The sequence below is a fragment of the Bactrocera dorsalis genome, unplaced genomic scaffold, assembly GCF_023373825.1.
Source record: "Bactrocera dorsalis isolate Fly_Bdor unplaced genomic scaffold, ASM2337382v1 BdCtg010, whole genome shotgun sequence".
NCBI lineage: Eukaryota > Metazoa > Arthropoda > Insecta > Diptera > Tephritidae > Bactrocera > Bactrocera dorsalis.
In genome coordinates, this window is record NW_026038061.1 from 185,939 (window position 1) to 208,117 (window position 22,179).

The following is a 22,179-nucleotide window of genomic DNA, read 5'->3' on the forward strand; positions in this document are numbered from 1 at the left end:
TACATAAGAACCTTCTCCTAATAACAAATACAACAAAAAAAGAATTAGTGAAATCGGTCCAGCCATTCACGCGTGATGCCGTGACAACGGAAAACGGGTTTCATTTTTATATATGTACATACATATATAGATATACATTCATGTACAATATGTCTATACAATGTGTTTTTTTTTTTTTTTGAACTATTAATTTTTTTCAGTCCCCTCCGTCACGAAATTTCCTTGGAAATTCCCCTAAAAATAATTCCCTGAAAATTTTAGCCCTTAATATTAATATTAAGAACTGGACCAAGGCCTGTAGAAATTTTCCATAGATAATACACTACAATCGTGAGTTTTTATCCTTAAAGTCCTACAGATCAGAGGTATTTTATGGCATCGTTTCGACTTTAGACGTATATTTGAATCAGAATTGTTCACTCAACAAAAGTGCCCAGTGCAGCAAAGTCGTAACTCACACCGGCAAGGTAGTACGGGGCACTAAACCTGACTTTTCCACGAAATTCGCATTTTTTTTGTATATATCTCGTAAATGACAAGAGCTATATAAAAAATGTTCATTACAAACTTTATTTGCTACAAAATTACAAAATTTTATTTGCTATAAAAAAGATCCAAGGTTAAAATCGCTATCATTAATACTTCTCGAGATATTCGACTTTTTAAGTAAAGCTGTATGGAATTGACATAGATTTTTTATTACATATCCTCTTTTACTTGGTCCAGTTCTTAACGTTAATATTAAGTGCTAAAATTTTCAGGGAATTATTTTTAGGGTATTTCCAAGGAAATTTCGTGACGGGACTGAAAAAAAATTAATAGTTAAAAAAAACCCTAATATACATACATATATAGTATATATTGTATAATGTAAAGCGCGTATATATATTCATATTAAAGGCGCTTTACATCATGATGAACTTTTATACCTCTTGCATGTACTCGATGAAATACCGCTCTTAAAAAAGGTAGATCCCGAAAATGTAGTTATTGAAAATTTAATACGCATTTGGAAAGCGAATAAGATAAAATGTCGCAAAACTCAAGTCATACCATGCGAAAGAATCTGACAGGTTAAATAAAGAAAATACAACCGGGATGAAAAGGCAATGACTTCCCTCACTATACTATAGTTTGAAATATCATGTAAATATTGTATTTATTTTTAGAGATCCCAATAATGTAACTGATGTGTATCTGAAAGATTTAAAACGGCCTCTTTATACTGAGGATAAAAAGTTTTCGTAGCGATTGGGAAAGATTTGGAAGTTGAGGGTGGAATTTTTAAACAGCGATTTCAAATTGTGAACGAATTATTTCCGGTACCTTGGCTCGCCTTAGGTACACTATCGGTAATTATGTACGTTATGTATTTACGTTGAAATTGAATATAAATAAAATTAGATTTTCTGAGCCAATTCGGAGTGTATAATTCTGTACGTATATACGCATGTTTATTTGAAGAGAGAAACATGAAAACTTGGTGTGAACAAATCAATATTGAAACGGGAAAATAGAGTTGCAATGAATTTTATTAAAATTTCTTGCTTAATTTTCATTTTGATGCATTTTTACATTCTGGTTACCGGTAAATGTAAGCAGACGGAACAAGTGATGAAAAAGCACGAGAACAAAGGAAAACAAATTCATCGAACTAGTCAAGACAATGAGACCACCAACCATCTAGCTCAACATAAACCAATTGGCAAGATTTTTTTGATAAATAAATCTAAACCAAAGGAGGAAAAAGTGCTGGATGATAAAGCTAGTCAGAATGCCAAGACGAAAGAAATCAATAAGGCGCAAAGCAAAAACGAGATGGAAGCCAATGACCTAAGCTTGCCAATCAAATTCTCTCACTCCAACAAGTTTAGATTACCGTCACCCAGTCAATCCGACCGGTCAAGTGAGGAATCAGAGTTGGGTTACAATGGTGATTTGTACGATGTATTTAAAAAGCGGTTAAATCAAGTTTTTCGAGAATTGTACAACAATGTTAACACCCCGGCAGTAACTCAGCCTCCACCGCAGGTCGAAATTGAAAATGACAACCCTAAGAAGAGGTCTGCAGTAAGTAATTGTCTTTACGAGGAATTCAAACGGCGTCTGGACAAATTCAATAATGAATTTATGGAGCCAACCAAAGCAATTAAGCGTACAAGTGGGGACGCGGTTTCCACCGATCATGACGATGGCAGATCACGTGCACCAGTTACAGAAAACTTATATGACGAATACAAAAACCGTCTCGACAACCTCGGTGATGAACTTCGGCTGGATGGCGAAAAAGTCCTTAAGCGAGGTGAATATGGTTCTTCCGGTTTGCCAGCTGTTACAACGCCCAAACGAGAGACGACACAAAAAAAAATTGATTCTGACAAAGCTGTCGAACGGAGTTTTTATGACGAATATAAGAAAAAGTTAGATGAGCTGACTCGGGAGCTGTACAAGAAGAGCAATGAGCGGATCTGTCGCACATATGAAGAACTTAGTGAATACGACCTTACGTCACCAACGTTGCAGAGATTAGTGGCAGCGGTGGTGCAGTCGGAAGACGCGAAAGTAATGCCTAGAAGTTTCGAAGGGTCAACTATCCTATTGAAGATTGACAAAGCCATTGACAATATGTACAAGGAGGAGAACAAACGCAGTCTGGGTGCTACCGAATTAGGTGCGACGATCTTCGGTGCTGACTCATTAAACTTCATGACAGGCACGACAAGTGGTGTTGGCACAGCAGCCGGTGCTTCTTATCCAGCTGTGCTAACTAAATCTGTAGACGCAAATTTGGGACTTCTGAGTAATACAGCACCCAAAAATCTGCTGGCGACTGTCGCTTCAAAAATGAACATGACGACGCTAGATTTGGCTAAAAAGTTGGCGGCCATGTCTAATCCATTGGATTACGTGGCGAAGAAGGACCCGCAATTGGGGGAAGAAATGCAAAAATTCATAGACTTGAGCGGTAAGAGTAAACACTTTTCATATGTGTACAAATGTGGCACGAAAAAATATCACGTCGGATATAATAAATACTATTCGTTTTAGTTACTAAGTTAAACCAAAACCCGATAGGGAAGAAAGCTCCACTAAATGAGGTGTCTGTGGTCTCAGGCTTACCTCTAGTGGGACTCGACCAATCCGGGGTGCCAGCACCATTAATGACTCAGGATAATCCATTCGGTGGAATCCCTGCACTTGCACCCAGTATAGCTCTCGCTTCCGGCCCAGCCACCGCACCTTCAGCGTCTCCCTCTGCAATTACACCTACAGTGGCACCCACGCAAGCTGAAGATCAGTTACCCGTCAAGGCAATTGCGAAATCTTCAACTTCATACCAATCCAGTGACGTCGAGGCCGCCCGCATAGCTGCTGTACTTGACAAGGTTCTAAGCAAACTGGAATATATCCAATCTTGTAAAGCACCACCCCCAGAACCAATAGACGATAGCTGCGAACCAGATGGTAAAATAGTGTCATTCAAATTATATTTATAAGACTGAATATTTCCATATCAAGGTATGCCGTGTGATGTTGTTGGCTCTTGGAACTCCTACCAAATGGGATTACGTTTCGATATTACTTTGACGCGTGCGGCAGACCGGCGATTAGGCACAGCTGAGAAGAACAATAAACTTTTAACCGTAGATGTAGGCGAACGCATCCCACCGCATGCTCATCATATCATTGAAACTAGTTGGAAGTTTATGGGCAGCGCATTAAACCAACAAGGAGGCCCCTTCTATCTTTATTCGCAAAATCGCGAACTGAATACAGTGGCCACCTTCATAGGTATGCATTTTATCGCTGACCACTGACTAATGCGACTTTCATAGCTAAGGCACTTGGCTTACAGGTTATTGTCGTGTATGTGGCGGAATTGATACAATTTTTGGGTCCTGGACAATTATGGGTCCCTCCAAAGACTGTGAAGATATTACAACAGCACTGGAGAATAGGCGCGATATTTTTAGACGTTATAATATGGAAAACAAACGAAATCAGCATTTCAAAGATATGCTTTTCGAAAAGAGCAAATATTCCAAAGCAGACTGTGATAGCCCCAAAAGGGGATGAGCATCCTGTCCGTCCATCTTTTATTTCATTCCCCTTTTTCCGTTCCAGTTATTCATTAACAAATTATGCAACTACAACGTTATATTCTGCAAGCATTTTACATTGCCAATAGTTTCAATTGCGAATACATATGTATGTATATCAAGACATTTCGAAAATAGATAAAAGGGACACAATTATTCATAGTCAATTCTTTATTTTTTAATAGTTTTTCATTTTATAATCATAAATTGTAATAATATATATTTTACGTATTATTTAGTACATTATATAGTATATTTAACTGAGTGTGTGTGTGTGTATATGTGTTTATGGACAATATTCAATGTTTGTATGAATTTAAAACATAGCTAAAAACTAAAATCAAACGGAAATAAATAATCGAATAGAATTCATTATGGATGTTTGTACTTGCTCACATCCATCCGAATTCCACAACGTAATCATTTAATCATTAAATTACTGCCCTTACCACATAACAGTATGCGAAACTGTGCAACCGTTCAAGTCCAAAATCTAAAATAACTAGATTTTGGACTTGAACGGTTGCACAGTTTCGTTTGGTCGGTGTAACAATTGTTTATGACTGAATTACATTTTAAATAGTAGAAATTACAAACAAACAAACTAACTAAATTAGAAACGACCAGTGTGTATGTGTAAGTGTGGTTATTTGCGCTTTCCTTTGGCTGAATGATCCACGGTTCATGATTTGCTCCACTTTTCTTTGTTTTTGCTATTTACAAAACTGCATATAGGGTAAGCAAAAGACACTTTATGTACATATACTGACATTTTTACCGCGTTCAAAAGACTGCTTGGATTGGAATTCGCATATATGTATAAGTCCTTATTGTTTCGACAAAGTTCTATTTAATTTCTACAAAAATTCAATCAAATCAACTTTTTTAATATGATTTATATTATTCCTTGCGGTTCTATACTTTAGTTTATTTACATGTCATATGATAACATTTGACTCGATAAGATCCCTTTGAAATACAAGCGCTTTATAATTGATTGCAATCTAGTTACTTAAATATTCATTCATTTTTCAATAATTTTAACACTTTTTACTTTCTTAGCATTATATTTCACTAGATTCCTCTGTACGCTCAGTTCTGATAGTTTGTTTAACATAAAAGTAGATTTATTTATACATATATATTTTATATAAAAATCCAATATTGAACACCCGCTCTGTTTTGAACTTAAGTTTAAGTGGATTATTTCCATAAAAAAAGAAGAAAACATGAGCACGATCTAATTTAAGTCTGACTCAATGCAATTATCTCAATTTGAGGCTCTGCAGGAGAAAGCAATGCTAATAATTGCCCATGCAGTCAGCTGAAAAACTAAGGACGTTCGCTGACGTCAAAGCAAAAAAAAAATCATTAATGATCAATAAATTTACATACGTTTATATGTATGTATACATATAAATTCGCACATCATAGATGTGTGCGCGTCTGATCCAATAATTGTCACCTCTCTTGTTTCTAGACTTTTGCACACATACGCAACTAGCCGCAGCGTTTTCACATACCAACAGGTTAGAGAGAGAAGCAAAGTGTTAATGGAAACAATGAAAGCAAATTTGATTAACTCATTAGTATGCTCAAATAAAGCTCGCTCTTGTGTATGTGTACAACCGTTTCTTATCGTATTTTATTTAATTTAATCGAAAGCTTTTATCATTTATTTATATGTATATTTACATTACAATACATATAAGGGAACAAAAATCAAATGGGATTATTTTTTCTTTCTTCGACGACGAACGACTCTTGATTTGGTTATTCTTAATTATAATTACAACATGGAACCACGTAAATGGGATGAGACACTGTACGACAAGCAATGTTTTGCGCTATATATTTATATATAATAATTTTGGCTTCGTTTATACAAAATCACATGCTTCGTGTCTTGACTGTAATTTGCGCTGAGACGCACATCAAACATGTCCAACCAACTTTGTTGTAAGTTTAGCTCATTTGCAAAATTATCCTGAGTTTCTTAAAAAAAAAACAAGAAATGACCACTTCTTCCAACAAATAACATACAACACTTTACTTTGATTGAGGAATCGAGCTGGTTGTCGCAAAGCAAATAAGCTCACAGAGGCATGATTATTTTACATTTATTAGAAACGAAAATAAAAGCTTTAAAAAACTTTCTAATTAATATTGGCTATAGTTACTAATTAGCTTTTTTACGTTAATTTCTTGTGGATGATCGCGTTGTGCACACACACATATCTTGCACACCTTGCCCAAAAAACACTAATACATTTCATTGAAACTCTCACGAAAATATGAATTAGTGGAAAATACAAAATATATATGTATGTATATAAGAATATAAAATCAATCATATACGCATGATGAATGCATCTATGGCGATACAAAGTACATGGGTAATTAATTACAAGTTAGAAGAATTAATTGTCGCAAAGGTTTCAGTAAGACATTTTCGCAGAATGTGCGTATATGTTTGTGTGTGTGTGTGTGTGTGGAAACCACTTTTCTGCGCCTTTACCGCAAATTCCAAGATTCTTTTATAAAAAGTAGCTTTACTAGTGTTTAGTATTGTGTGTATTGTATCTTAAACTATTTATGCTTTTCTCCTCTTACGTTCTGCTGCCTGTTCTTGTGTTACTACAAAATTGCTGTATGCCGATGATTGGACTTCGACCAATCGGGTTAAGGTGTTCTTCTAAGTGTGGTGATGATTTTCTTTTCCTATGCTATGTTCTCTATGGCATCGTTGTCGTTGCGCTGCACCGTTGTCGTCATCACCTGTTATGTGCTGGGCGCGCGCCTTATTCCAATGCTTGCTTTCCGTTTATTTCATTGTATTACATCTGTTTGTTGTCGGTTGTCCATATGTTTTCCTCCTACTTCTATGTCGTTCACTGTTGCAGTTCTAATTTTAATTAACAATAACCAAATCGCGCCAAATCTCATCTTGACAAACTATGCGAACGTTCGCGGCTGCTACTGCTGCCGGAAGAAATCGCCTGTTTTATATTGCCGATTTCACCAACGCGTTGGTGCGGTGGGAGCTTATCGAAGAAGGGATGACGAAGGGCATCACCTAGATAGGAAGAAAGCAAATGAAATCTATTAGCGCTTGTGCCGACAGAGAATTATAAATAAAATTACTTATCTGCCACTATATTCTAACAGTTGCAATAAATCAATTTAAACCGAGCTTTTAGTTCTATTTTACAGATTTTAATTTCGCAACTCAAATACAAAATATTCACATCTATCTACGCTGTAGTCCGCAGCATATTCGTTTTTATAAAGATAAGTATTGGTTAACATTACTCGAATATATCGGAGTATTATAATTCATTTATCAATCTACATATATATACTACTCAGTTTTATCGGTTTACATTCCCATTAGCAAAAATATCCTTACAAATCAAAAATAGCTTGTAGCCCATGGGAACATTTTCTCTTGTTGAGCCAGACGTAGTGATAAAAATTTAATAGCCATTGAATATTTAATCATAATTCCAAATTTAAGAAATTACTACCATAAGTAACATTGAAACACTCCGAAAGAGTGAAAGCTTTAAAACTATTTCAAGAGGAATTATTTAAACAAGTAAGATTGTATTAATTTTACACTTCATTCATTAGTTTTCAAAAATTTTGTCATACCATACACAGTTTTATTTTGTAGATTACATATTCGAAACCTAAATTTTCTTCGGTTCATTTTGTAACAATAAGCTGACTGATTTTTGACCTTTCTAAAAGTAGGTCTAACATTCTATAAAAGGATCTTTATCTATTCCAGATTTTTCTGATTTATTTCAAAGCAAAACACTTGTAAACACCTTTTCAACGCAATTTAAATACCAACTTCTGTAACAATAACAACATATATGCACATATATCTTCATTGGAGCAGGCTTGACGCACTGAACTTGGTGCTTTTACTTACCTAACGTCACCCGCTGAGATGGTTCGTATTCCAACATTTTCTTGATCAGATCAAAAAGTTCGCAGTGATCTTCCGTGTCACTCATTTGATATCTGAATAGTGGCTTGCAATGATCGCGCACATAACGCCCAGCCGAAGACTTCTCATCCCAGTCTAACTTACCGTGATAAAAGTATTTCGTTTTTGTTTTGCTGTAATGGCAATGATTTCTATACATTAATCGAATTTCATGAAGTGGACCGTTCGAATAAATATGTAAACATGTTTAGCTTTGCATTACCGTGCCATACGATATGGTATTTGACCTAGAATGCGCTCCATCATCGCTAGATGCTCACGATTGTCGTGCGTTTGGAAGAGTGTTATGCCTAGGTACAACTCGAAGAGAATACAGCTATAAAAGAGGAAAGCAATTTCATATAAAAAAAAACAAATCTAAGCAAATATATGCACATATTTTCTTAAAATATTGAGATATAAGATTCTTCTTGCACATACCCAATAGACCAAACGTCACAGGGCTGCGACCAGCCTAACTCAAGAATGACCTCCGGTGCACGATAGTGACGTGTAGAAACAATTGTGCTATGATGCTCATGATCAAATGTTGCCGAACCGAAATCAATGAGGCGAACGTCGGTATTTTTAACACGACGCACTTCGCGATTCTATAAATAAATAAAAATATACAATATATATATATATATGTATTTATATTTAAACAAACGACTTTTGCGTTGTACACAATATTACTTTATTAAAATCGAACAAAGAAAGTCTCGATAATGTAGAATAACAAAAGTTGTTATTTCGTATAATTTAGATTGCAAGAGGTAACAGAACTAAGCCAGCCATCACCTAATGGCCATCGTTCCTCCGCAGTTAATGTCAAACGAAGACATGAAAAAGAAATTCTTGGAAGGAGTTCTCAAATGTACAGCCCATCCAAAAAAGTAGAAAATCTTGGTCAATACTCAATAATTTAATTTAAACACACATGTATATTACGTATATGAAGTATGTTTAAAAAAAATAACGGGCATTGTTAAATTTCGTCTCCTTCTTTTAACAAATGAAACACGTCTAACCCTAGCTGCTGCTAGACAAGCTATGCAATAAATACAACGGAAAATTTTGTCGTACTTCAGTGGCAAGTAGAATATCAACACAGTCAAAAACAAACCCGCGAAATTACTTTCTGAGCACACCTCAATATAAGGTGTCAAATACACCAAGCCTTATAACTTACAATTTTGTGATTATAATGCGTCGTATACTCCGAATCGACGAAGAGAATATTTTCAGGTTTGAGATCAGTGTGCGTTAAGCGATTGTCGTGTAGAAATTTTACTGAATAGCATAATTGATAGGCCATGTGCCGTACTTGTTCTAATGGATATGGCTCATAGTTGTTCTCGCGCTATAAATAAATTTTAAATGTTATTATAAAATTAATTGAAAGGAATGTTAATAAGAAGGAAGCTTACCAAAAAATCGAACACACTTAAACCCAACATCTCAAAAACGATGCACATGTGGCCATGGTAATCGAACCAATCAATCATTTTTACACACAAACTGTATAAAAGTGAAAATGAAAATGTCGTATTTTAATATATAGTCACAGGAAAATAAGTTGTCCTTACTGTTCGCAATGTGGATCTTTTTGAGCGATCTTTTCCAAAGCGTTTATTTCCAGCTTCGCAGCTTCACGATATTTCTCCACGTTTTTGATGATCTTTAAGGCCATACAAAAGTCCCTAATATTTTGTTGTGAAATACATATGTTGTTAAAATACATTCTTAGCTACCCATAAAATATTCAAAACTGTTCAACATACCTCTCCATATCCTTGACCTTCACGACTCGTCCGAATGTACCCTCGCCCAGTGTAGCCATAATCTTATCTGAAAGTTCGCAAAAAGGACAACATTGTAAATCTAGTAGAACTTCGAATGCCCAAAATGCGATGCAGAAATAGTTTAAGTTTTAGCTTCTTCTTTATATTTTGCTCGCTACCTAAACTACTGTGGTTAAGACATAGTCGCCTGACTTTTCTCATTACGAAATAATCTTTAAATTGAACTTGATTTGAGCTCCAGCTTATTTACGTATTTACAAAAAAGAATACATTTGAAGAATCTGATCGCGTTTAATAGTTGAAATGTTACAAAAGAGCTACTTTAACCAAGGAAATTAGAGACTTCGAAATGCAAATAAAACATTGCGCGTATTATTTTGAGACGGGCCCAAATCAAAAGTAATAAATGAAAAGAAATTTAGCGGTGGTCTCTATAAACAATAGAATGTTATTAGAAAAAGAACTAAAAAAACTGAAATGAAGGCTGGATAACAGTTCAGAGACCGCGTTTGAACATTTAAGAAATCGTTTCATTGAATACATACATATTTATACATCTTTGCATGGACAAAAATAAAAACATCATTTTACAGTATTATATATTATGGATGTTGGTATACTCATGCGTACACATGTACGTTCGTATTTCAACTATGTATTTCATTAAAATAATGCTTTTATTTTTGGCGATCCTATCATCTCTAAACTGCAATTGCATCGTGTTAAATATAAATCTAGCTGGAATACTTTTGTAGGGTTCTCTTTTGTAATTATGTATTTTCATGTATTAGTTATAAAAAGAAAAGAAAACAAAAAGTTGCCACGAACATCTGTGAAGAAGTATATCGCCGTTGTGATATATCAAGTGGCCATCAGCATCATCTTGTATGACGGGCTTTGCTGTCTGTGTGTGAGTGAGTTAAGTAAGCGGATCGCAATAGAATGCACCAAGTTCGAGATTCGGTTGGAGCAGATTATTGATAACGTCAGCAAGTGTTTGGGCAGTGGTTTGTTTGTTAGTCGTGGTGGTGGTGGCGTTGTTGACCGTCGATAGTTGGTCAGGTTGTTGTGACGGCGCGGTTGATTGGTTGATACAAGTGGAGTTCGTTGGTGGTGTATGGTAGAGTAAACGAAGTCCGCAGGAGTTGCACGCGAGGTCGATTGTTTGATTTGTTAGTTGATGGTTGATTGGTTGGCCGGTTCGCAAAACGATACAGGGTTCAGTCGTGGATAAACATACATGTGAGAAAGAGAGAAAAAGAAAAAAGAAACAGAGAAAAAAAGAAAAAAAATCCACCGTCCCGTAGAAAGACAGAGGTATACGTGCGTAAGAGCATACGCCACCAGAATTCCGTTGCCACCATTGAGAGCAATACAGTTGACATGAAGCAGCAGTGAAGAAATCATTCGTCCATCATCATAGAACAGAGTTCATTGCATAGTGATCATCATCCCACGTGGACACCACATATCCAAACACCGTTTAAGTATTATCACCACCATTATCATCATTGATGCCATTAGCAATGTGTATATAGTACAGCCGTTTCCGCAAAAATGTCAACACCACCAATTCATCATTATTATCAATAAGTCATCATCATTATCATCATCAACACCAAGTCGTTCATCATACCCACATCAAGTGATTTTCATCATCATCATCATCATCATCATAATCAGAAAAAAACACGAGAAAAATACGTATCGTTTTTTCGGTAAGAAAATAGTTCGGACAAATTTTTGATTTGGTGTTTTTAATTTATTTTTTTTTTTATTTTTTTAATTACAAAAAACATATTTTTTCATTCTATGTGTTTAGTATAAATATTAATGTATATTACAAACGTAAAGAAACGTATTTAGTTAGTTTTAATGCAAACACAACAATAAAAGAAAATTAACTCAAACTTATCACGAAAGAGATCTTGCTTTAGTTAAAACAAAAAAGAAAACGTATACATTTTTATAGAGTCTTCGAAAAAGTAGTAAATCTTTGCAAAGTGGGAAGTTAATTTGTATCAATGCGATGAATATGGAATAAATATCCATTACTAGCATACTCGTATATCTCGTACAGGATCAACATATGTAAATATAGTCGATATATAATATATGTATATGTATATATGTATATGTATATGAATAAGAAAGATTTTCTCTTTCAACGCAACCTACAGCTCTCCTATTGAAATTAAGTAATTTTTTTTATAAATAGTAATAGTCTATAGTTTTAATAAAATTAAAGGATAAATAACTAAATGGTTCTTTATGGTTCAATTTCGTGGATTTCGGTCTTGAGATACCAAATATAAACTGCATATTCACACATACATACATATAAGAATACTCATGAAGGGATCGGGTCCGTCCATATAATTGCAATATGCCGAATTAAAAATGTTTAACATTGTAAAATTTCAAATATGTACACATACATACATATATGTGTACATACATACATACAAACGTACATTCCTCTCTAGGCAGAGTGCCACAATACATGTGTGATCTCTGCGACTACACACAGAAAAAATATAAATAGCAAGCGAAATATTTAAATAGTATAATATGAAAAAGTGAATGTGTAATTTAGTATGAATTAGTTAATTAACTTATTTGTATCATTTTTGACTTATTTCCAAAAGTTAAATACATGCAAATACTTTGCTAGCCAATAGCAGGAGTCAGGAAGTGTTGCATGTATGTATATTAAAACTACACCCCCAATACAAGATTAACATAATCTTTGCGATGGTTGAATATAATTTATAAATTTGACTAACCAATTTTGTTCCCTTCAATGTACTCGTATATATTTACCAACTATAGAACGATAAACATTAATTACTTTTGATAATTGCAGAAAACAGCTTTGACAAGTCGTCAACAACTAAGTGGTCACCTCCAGTGTTCCGCTTCTTATGTTTAGTTTGCTTCGATTGGAATATTCCCTCCCTTTGTACACACACGGTGACACAATCGGGGTGCAAAGCAGACGCCAAGTTCAAGCAATAAATAAAATACGCGTGTAACTACAGCACTATGCAATGCAGTAGTTTGCAGCAGCCAAGCAAGCAAGCACAGAAACAAGCAACAGCGGACGCCATGGCAGAACAACAAAGTGGAATACTTGGAATGCTACCGATCTAATGAATATCAATTCACACACATTACAATCAACAATTAGCTTACAAAGGCTGAGAGGGTTTTTGGAATGCGCGATCTCTGGAAGAGTGCCGCGCTTGTGGCGCTCTTCGACAACATGTGTTGGTGTTGTTGATATTGGTGTAGTTGTTGCTGCTGGTAAGCATGCATCTGCTGGCGTTGATAAGCCGATGAGGACGATGAGAGGCCAGCGGCTGCTCCTGTACGGCGGCTGCCGGCAGCGCTAGATCCCCCAGCGCCGCCATATGAATAGTATGGATCGAAAAGATACGACGATTTGTATGAATCGCTTGAAACATTCTTGTGTTGCTGATAACGACTACTGCTGCTGTCTGCAGTCGGGCGTATGGTGTCTAAATCAGCCAATAGCGCAGCCGTACGTGAAGACGTAACCGGTTGGTAACGTTGTGAGCGTCCGGCAGCTAAACGTTCACTAATGCCACCAAATGCTAAAGCCCCAGAGCTCGATGAGTGCATGAGTCCGTTCGATTTGAAGCTGGTATCAACGGTTGGTCTGTACTTAGAGAGGTCATTATTATTACGATCTGCATGTAGTGTGGTAACACTGGAGCCAGAAGCTGACGTCGAGTTTGGTATACTGGCATTTGTGGCTGCAGCGACTGTGGCATCGTCTTTAGAGTCTTTAACAGCAGTTGTTGTAGGTGTAGTACTTGTGTTAGGAGTAGCTGTGGTTATAGCTTTATCTCCCTGACTACTACTTTCGGATTCTTCAGAGCTACTTTCCGACGAACTGTCACTATCGGTAATTGGACTAGCTACTTTATTGTGATTGTTTGTTGTCTTCTGTGTTGTTTTAGCATTCGATGCTTCCTCTTCATTGTTGACATTGTCTGCTTGCTTTGAGATTTTCGCCTCAGACATTTCAGTTTCGGCTACCTTCTCACTCTGTTTAGTTAACTTTATTTTCTCAGCTGCCGCAGCAGCAGCATCTTCTTGCGCATAACGTAACATACGCTGCTGTAGCTCCTTGCGTCTACGCATACGTTCTTCGAATTTCCGCGCTTCTAGATATTGATTATCTTCTTTGAGAAGCAGTAGGATCGCGGCATTATCAGCAGACGACCGCTCATCGTTAAGTATCTCACGATCTTCATCGGTGAGTTCTTCCCTCCGTGTTGGTAAACGTTGCGTCATATTATCTCTGCGGCGATGGGCAAACCGATTCCGTGAATTCGGCACACCGTAATCTTCACAATCTGGACGGAAAGAAGCATGTGCGCTAGACACTGTTTCAATAGCGGATGGTAATAGATTTTCCGAGGTCTTATTTCGACCGTAAGCATGAGGTCTGCTGCGGGAACTGACGCCACCACCTCCACCACCATAATCATCGTACACATCACGGCTTCTGTAGCTGCGTGCATTGTAACCGGCGGCATATTCTGCACCACGACCACTACGGCTAGACCCTGGCGAGTATCCCATCGCCCCACCCGCCTTTAGCGCTTCGTAGTTCTCTAAATGGTGTCGCGGCATTTCATAATTTCGGCGGTATCTACTTCCACCATAATCTAGCGGATAATTTTCGTCGAGGAGGGTCGTATGTTCGCCCCGCGTACTGCCGTTGGTACTCGTTACATAACCGCTGTCGTTCGAATCTCCTAAATACCGATTAGTCTTATTTCGGCCAAGGCGGTAAGGTGTGCGTTCCTTCCGATCGGCCGCATTAAACGAACCTGACGACAACTTTGGCCGTCCAACGCCCAACAGCTGATGCGAAGTCGCTGATTTGGACAGAGGATTTCGGTTCTCATCGGGCTCGAGTGTTTTGTCACGATCGTCCTCGTGATGCCTATGACGATCAAGGATATCCGAATATTTGTTTTCGAGACGGGAGATGGCTGAAAGCTTGCTGGTACCACTCGCAGTGGGAGTTTTGTCTTTGTCGGTGTCTTTTCTCTATGTACGCGAAGAGGAAGTAATTATAATTATTTCTTTTTCAATAATTTTGATTTTGTGCTATACCGTTACGTTTGTATTTTGAAAATAGCAAAATGAGTATACATTGTCCCCAAAATTTAGAAGGATAATAAGTTTCATGTAAAACAATAACAAAAATATGTTTATGAATATTTAAATATTCAGTAAGATCAATTAAGCTCACACTAGATCACTAGATTAGCCGCACCGTACATATATATTGTCTAATTTTTCCGTCTTGCCAAGCACATCAAGAGAAAGTATGCCAACACATGTATGCATGTATGTACGTATGTAATTAAAAATAACATCATTTCTCATCTGAACAGGTACCCATGAACAAATGTCGTGTATTATGTAGTAAAGAACAGCCGCGGCCAATATAATGTTCCCCAATCGACCTTCAAAATATATATGTATATTCATGAAATACACATATACATATAATGAATACAAGCGAATTAACAGAAATAAGATTGCGATCAATTTGTGTGGGTAAAATACCCAAACACAGATGCGCCACACCAACTCAGACCTCATTGAGGAAGTATACATACATTACCTCACCAAAGTATTTGCCTAAGTTGTTGCACACACCTCATATGTATCCTTCCTCAGGCAAGTGTGTGGCGGGGGGCGCAGCGATGTGTGAGAACAAAAACAAGCAGATATCGAAGAAAACTCTTTGAGTGCAGACAAATGATTCTACTACGAGTACATCGATAACAAATTGCAAAACATATACCAACAGGTTACTGTAGTCGCCCTTTCATTCAGATAAATACAAATTTAGTCATCTTTAAGACACATTACATTAGAAGGTTCAATAAATGGTTACCCCCTGTCCCACCAGCTGACACATCTGTACAAATTACTATTTTTTAGAACAAAACAGTGGATAGGCATTTGCATCATTTGTATAAACAGGTAAGTGTTACCCCCCGCTGAAGAAATTAATATTATGGTGTGAGACCTCTCAGCATTTTTCACAAAATACACGAGGAAAAAACAAAATCTCTTTAAAATCAAAACAAAAGTGTTAAAAAGAAACACATATTCGTTTGAATATACACTGCGAATAAACATTTATTTCAAAAATAGTATTTATATTTAGACCAAACAGAAAAGCAAGACGACAGAATTCGTTGAAACTACGCGTACAGTGTGTTCAAAAAATAAAGTTTTTCTTCGCGCGATCAATTAGCAGAAAACTGTTTTTGTTTTTTTTTGTCGTGTCGCGGCGTGACTTTGAAACAGATTATTTTTCCTAAGTATTGGGTTGTCAAAAAAGTCTTGCGGTATTTTTATTAATTTTTTTTCTACTATGCCGGTCTCTTTCGACCAATTCAGCGATTTTATCGCAATTTTCGACGACAGGCCTTCCGGAGCGTGGCGCATCTTCGACCACCTCTACACCAGAACGAAAACGTTGAAACCATCGTTGTGCGGTGGAAATGGAAACTGTATCGGGTCCATAAACTAGACAAACTAGAATTACGCGCTCTCAGCGCCAACTAGCGAAAATACCGCAAGACTTTTTTGACAATCCAATATAATAGGGTAGACTTCAGGGATCTGATATCGTACGCATAATTACTGCAACCCAATCTATTTTCAAAGAAGCACGTTTACGTTTAAAAAGGTTGCATTGGGCGCAGGAAATAATCAACCGTTATTGGAGCTAAGAATGTAATTTTAAAAGATGGGTCAGCTTTGGTATTGTTTAACGCCTTGGACGTGGTTGGCTAAGAAAGAACAAAAATATATTAAAGGGAGTGTAACAACCCCAAAAACTGCAAGATTCGGCTGCTTCTCTGCTCATGTATTTGGGATTTTGAGATGCCTCACAGAAAACCTGTTAGAACGCTGTTAGAATCATAAAATTAAAAAAGGCTTTACTGAAGTCAGCTGAAATGTTTATGGTAAAGACAACTATGATTGGATACTGCAAGAAGACCACGGGAGCAGACTAGAACTGGAAACAAGAAAACCAAATTGTTGGCGGTCAGTCAGCAGACACCAAACCGAAAGAGAATGCTTGGGATTTAGTGAAAGCAAATATATAAGAAAATATTTAACGTCCACAAAAGATTTATTTCGGCTAGTCAAATACACCGGGAGGAACATACGGAAAACTTGGTTGCAAGTTTCCATCACGGATGCCAGGCTATGGTAGACAACATCGGAGATTGGAGGAAGTATTTAATAACAAAACGATGTATTTTCTATAATTACAAAATTTTTCCAAATAAACGCTGCCCACACTTTGGAAAACAAAACATCACTTTTTAAACGCACTGTATCACATTTTTTTCAAAAAATACCTCCGCCTTTCGTTTTTGTGTAAAGCTGCAAGTAGAAACAGCTTCGGTCTCTTTACGATTCAGATATGTACGTGGTCCGATATTGACCGTATTGCCGGAACAAGTTCAATATTTCAGTAAATCTAAGAACGGAGATGAAACTTTAAAGGGTCTTAATTACGTTTCGATCAGTTGGTACACTTGAGTTATATATCGTTGCACTATACAATTTTTTGGCATAAACATATACATATGTATATGTATGTACTGAAGGTAAAAATATTTTTGAATATGCAATATTTTCATCCATTAATTGGCCTGCAGACGTTGGAAATATTTATTTGCGTTTTCGCATGTGGGAATATGGTAAATGAATCATTCGATTAAATTTGAATGCTGATCAACACTAGACGCCATCCAATACAGATTGTCAACGAACTATTTATATCGAATTAAGTATTTTATAAAAGGGATGACAAATTCGAAAACTTGCTATTTCCAAAATACAACACTGCAAATTTTAGATACTAACATCATCGTCACCACGTCTTCCAAAGCTACGCATCAGCGGCTTATAATATGACGTAACGGGACTTAAGTTCGAGCGTAAACGATCCAGTGCGGACACTGCGGTCGCACTTTTCTGATAGCGGCCCGTACTGGTGCCTCCGCCACCGGCATAATAGCCACTTCCTGTTCCTCCTCCACCGCCATAATAACGTCTACGATCGCACATCGAATTACGGTGGCTGTTGTTGTCGGTAGCAGCTTCACAATTCTCTATAAGCTTTTCCCGACTCTTTACCGACTTTGAATTGTTATTATCGAAGTTTGTTGGCGTCTTACTGGTATCCCGATACTCGTCGTTCGCAGTAGTCTTAATATCACTGTGGTATACAACACAAAATTGTGGGGATATATTTATTGTAGGCTTATTTACTTATATATGAATTAAAATTTTCTAAGTCTTTCAATTAAACATCACAGAAAACGACACCGCTGCCGCAAGTCTTCCGAGCGCACTCAACACGATCACTTAACACATATGTATGTATGTGTCTTGGCGTACAGATCGCAAGGCATCGCGTATGTATACATACATACGTATAGTATATATGAGCATTTCCTAAAATCTATGCAGTCTATAGATTTAGGTGAAGGTAATAAAATTCATTCCAAAAGTACGTATATACACCCACATATATGTATATATCTAAGTATGTTTATCCGTCTTCGATCTGAAAACAGTTTATTATTCATATACATCACTTAATAATTGGCACATATGTGCAAAATCATTTATATAATATAATCGATTTGAACTTCGAAAATTCTTTGCCTTTAAACGCACTGCTTTCCGAATTTTTCACTTGCTTGCGAACGTCAAATGATCACACAATTTTGAGAGGCTAGACTACGGATACGTCTCACCGTAAACGCAAAAATTAACTGAACCAAATGGCACAGAAAGAAAATTCTCAAGCACCATTTTCACGATCCAACATACAGCCCGCCCATACATGCAAATATGTACATATACATATATACTGTCTATGTAAGTGTGTTGAGAAAATAATAAAAATATTGTGTGAAAATCGTGTGTGCCCGCTGCGAATACAGCTGTTTTGGGGAGCACACATGAAGAACCGAAGCTAAAGGAACGACAATATCACGACACCTTAACTGGGGGCGTTTCGCACAGTTTTCCACGAGCGATTGGCTATTTATTTTGCAATTTCTCAGCCGTTAGGATATTTTTTAAATTCTTATTGTTTTTTTAAGTCTTGCAGTGTTTAAGTTAAGGCTGTGCATTCTCCAATCTTTTGGGAAAAAACCCCACATTGTTAAAAAAGTACGGCATAATATTCTGCGCTCGGCAAAAAGTTGATTTGTTGAACGATTGCACAAAGGCACACTTTTAAGAAATATTTACCAATTAGGACAGAGTTCTTAAGTAAATTTAAGTAAGATGTTCTTTAATAATAAATTATTATTATTTACCATCGAAATTTTGAGCTGACTATTCTCGGCAATTAAACCAAAGAAATCATAAAAGCATGATTATGATTCTGATGTTGGGGTAATCTACTTTTCAATCAAGATTTATTCAAAAGTACGCACATTTGAAGTATGTGGGAGTATTAGAAAGTGCTTTATCTATTTTCCGGATGTCTCTTAAGAACATGAAGCAAAATTAATATGTTGGTAAGAAATAATATGGAACTAGAAGAATAAAATTTTGACGCGTAACGTTGTTCTTAGTTCTTCCTGGAACAATGACGGAAAGAAATTATTTCGGAATGCGTTTTAACTAAGAGAAGTGTCAGTTACGCACATGTTTATAAAATATAATTTCCGCATGGCATTTATTACACAATTAAATAAAAAATGCTCTGGCCAGGAAATGCAGACGCTTCGAAGCTTAATTAATTCCGCATGCGTCAGATCATCGTCGGTGCACGCGCAATGACCAAAGTCAGGACAAAGAAATACTTAATTATATGCGTGTGTATTTATTTGGTACATACAATATGTATGTATATGCATATAAATGGCAACATCACACGCTATTTTCCTCATTGGCGCTTGATAAATTAAGAAATACACTTTATAATTTATAAAAAGAAACGCACCTTGAACTAAAACGCCACAAAACCCACATTTCTATTAGGTTTGAAATTCATGCTGTAAACCATAACTTTGTCTGGGTTAAGACTCATCAAGAACAACAGACGCACCGTCAGATACATAATTTCCGACTCTAGCAGCAACAAAAGAAATTTTAGTTAAATCGGAGACAGAAATAATACAAAGAGGCGACTACGACGGATGGGATTGCTTCTGAAAGCTTTCGATACTATTCGTTCTAGCAATGAAGAAAAAGAGAAAGAGAGAGAGGTGTAGAGAGAGGGATGGTAAAAGTGTGTTCGTGGTGTGCAAGTGAAAAGTGCTATTTTTAAAGGATCACTTCAGCGCGCAAAGTTGAAAGTCTCTAAATATTTATCACGCAATAATTTTGCAATTCTATCAATTGGCGGCCCGATGATCAAATTAACAATTGCAGTTATTACATATGAACGTTGAAATGCATTGTAATACCACGACCTTCGCAGCTACACAGATATCAGCCTTATTTGACTTATTTAATCGTTTCAATGAAAAGTCCGCATATCATAACTACTTAAAAGTAGTTAAAACAACGGAACATTGTTTAGTAGTAGTTTAGTTTACAAGTGACCCGAATTTACATAACGCGTTTTCCGCATTAACTTCACAAATCGGCCGGCATCGCGCGGCGGTACGCGGTTACACATACATACTTCTGCACGTAAACGCTGACCGCACGAGGCAGATACACTCGCTCCACGACAATAACGCACTAACGGCGCAGACACCAGTGATGGCGATCAGACGTCCGAACGTGCGAACGTGATCGTTAGCGAGCGGCGAGTCGTTTTCTGTCATGATTTATTTTAATTGCATTGCACTCTTCGCTGCATTTTCGTGCAGAACATTACCGATTTAGTTTTTGGTGCTGCTGCTGCTGCTGCTGATTTTGACTTTTATCGGGTCGCTCGCTCGGATGACGACGGAACCGCTGCAACAGACTGCTACAGCTTTCCGACAAGAGCTGCGTTACGCTCGCCGCTGTGGCGCTGCGTATGTAGCGGCGTTGCTGACGCGCTGGCTGCTGTTGTGAGGTTGTTGTTGCTGTTGCGTCCGATTTTTCTGTCACTGAGTTCGTCATGTCCGTTGACGCGGCGAAAGCAGCAGCCGAATGTGTGGGCGGCGCCGACATGATCCCAACGTCATTTGTGCCATCAGCAGCTTTTCCGCCACTGTTGCCTTTTTCTTTGTCTTTTTTCTTCGATTTAGTGTTGACGTTACTATCTGCCGCCATCAACCCCTGGCGTTCACTTTTTTCGCGATGAAAACGATTCAAGAATGTTGTGGCCATTCTTTATTTCTGTTTATATTTCTTTGTATTGCAGTCACTGCCGTTTTTCTAAACGCGTCGGTCCCGGTCCCTTCGATTCTAAGTTCTTATGATTGCTGCTGGTTTAAGTTCTTTATTTCTATTGTGTTTATCTGTTTTTGCTTTCGCTTATTCTAAATCAGTAAACTCAAATTTACTCTACTTTGGAAGGAACATTTGTGCTTCTGCTTTCGGTAAAAAGAAACATTTTTTAAGTGTTAATTTAAAATTACAGAGATATTATTGCTATTATTATAGCTATTCCCTGCGAACAGTATTTTGACAAGAATGCGCTTTTAGAACAGGGAATGTTCTTTGCAATTTCTCATGGGTCAAAGCCTCATCATTGAATGGATGAATCCACATTTAATTTTTACCAAATACTATAATTGCTGTACTAATTACTATCGAATGCACTCTCCAGCAAAAATACAAGAGCTACTCAATTTTATTTCTTATTTTAAAATGTTACTTTGCACTTCGACACACGCACGCCTATGCGAACCGTTTGTTTACATTCTACTTTCGCGTGTTTATTGCTTTTTCATTTCGCAGCACTCCCCTCGTGAGACACGCAGAAGCACAATTTGACCTTATGGAAAATGAGGAAGTTCTATTTTTAGTTCAACGCAAGTGAAGAAATAGCATAGAAAACAAAGTTCTTTCTTCAAAGAATTTGCATAATAGTAAAGGTATACTTTAAGAATTGATTAATTAAAAAATGTCTAATGATACTCAAATAAATATTACATAAATATTGAGAAAACCAACAAGAAATTGCAAAGAGCTGTACAGAAATAGATGAAGGGGATCGCAGGGGTTCGATTCATTTCCCTATTTTCACTGAGCGGTCGGGTTTGGTAAATAATAATAAATATTTGTTGTTATG

General features: G+C 36.9%; 2 protein-coding genes across 24 annotated transcripts in view; one reads left to right on the forward strand and one right to left on the reverse strand.

Moving 5' to 3' along the window:
• The first annotated feature begins 272 nt into the window (after positions 1-272).
• Positions 273-4,812, forward strand: LOC105232587 (uncharacterized). The gene is made up of 4 exons (XM_011214313.4): positions 273-2,965; positions 3,049-3,465; positions 3,520-3,792; positions 3,857-4,812. Exons 1-4 carry the CDS (start codon positions 1,525-1,527, stop codon positions 4,075-4,077), a joined length of 2,352 nt encoding a protein of 783 aa, XP_011212615.2. The 5' UTR covers positions 273-1,524; the 3' UTR covers positions 4,078-4,812.
• Positions 4,253-22,179, reverse strand: part of LOC105232593 (serine/threonine-protein kinase Doa) — a 75,389-nt gene continuing 57,462 nt past the window's right edge. For 14 of the 23 annotated variants that reach the window (XM_011214329.4, XM_049461153.1, XM_011214331.4 and 11 more), the window contains 9 exons: positions 10,731-10,806; positions 9,882-9,948; positions 9,687-9,800; positions 9,528-9,618; positions 9,290-9,460; positions 8,539-8,708; positions 8,321-8,434; positions 8,041-8,249; positions 4,253-7,176 (listed from right to left, as the gene is read on the reverse strand). In XM_011214329.4, coding sequence (XP_011212631.1) covers positions 7,043-7,176; positions 8,041-8,249; positions 8,321-8,434; positions 8,539-8,708; positions 9,290-9,460; positions 9,528-9,618; positions 9,687-9,800; positions 9,882-9,948; positions 10,731-10,806 — 1,146 coding nt within the window. In that variant the 3' untranslated portion in view covers positions 4,253-7,042. Of the gene's footprint in view, positions 7,177-8,040; positions 8,250-8,320; positions 8,435-8,538; positions 8,709-9,289; positions 9,461-9,527; positions 9,619-9,686; positions 9,801-9,881; positions 9,949-10,730; positions 10,807-13,097; positions 14,991-17,846; positions 18,202-20,832; positions 22,150-22,179 lie in introns of those variants that run through there. The other 9 variants (XM_011214330.4, XM_029553005.2, XM_029553004.2 and 6 more) reach the window with 4 other exon arrangements.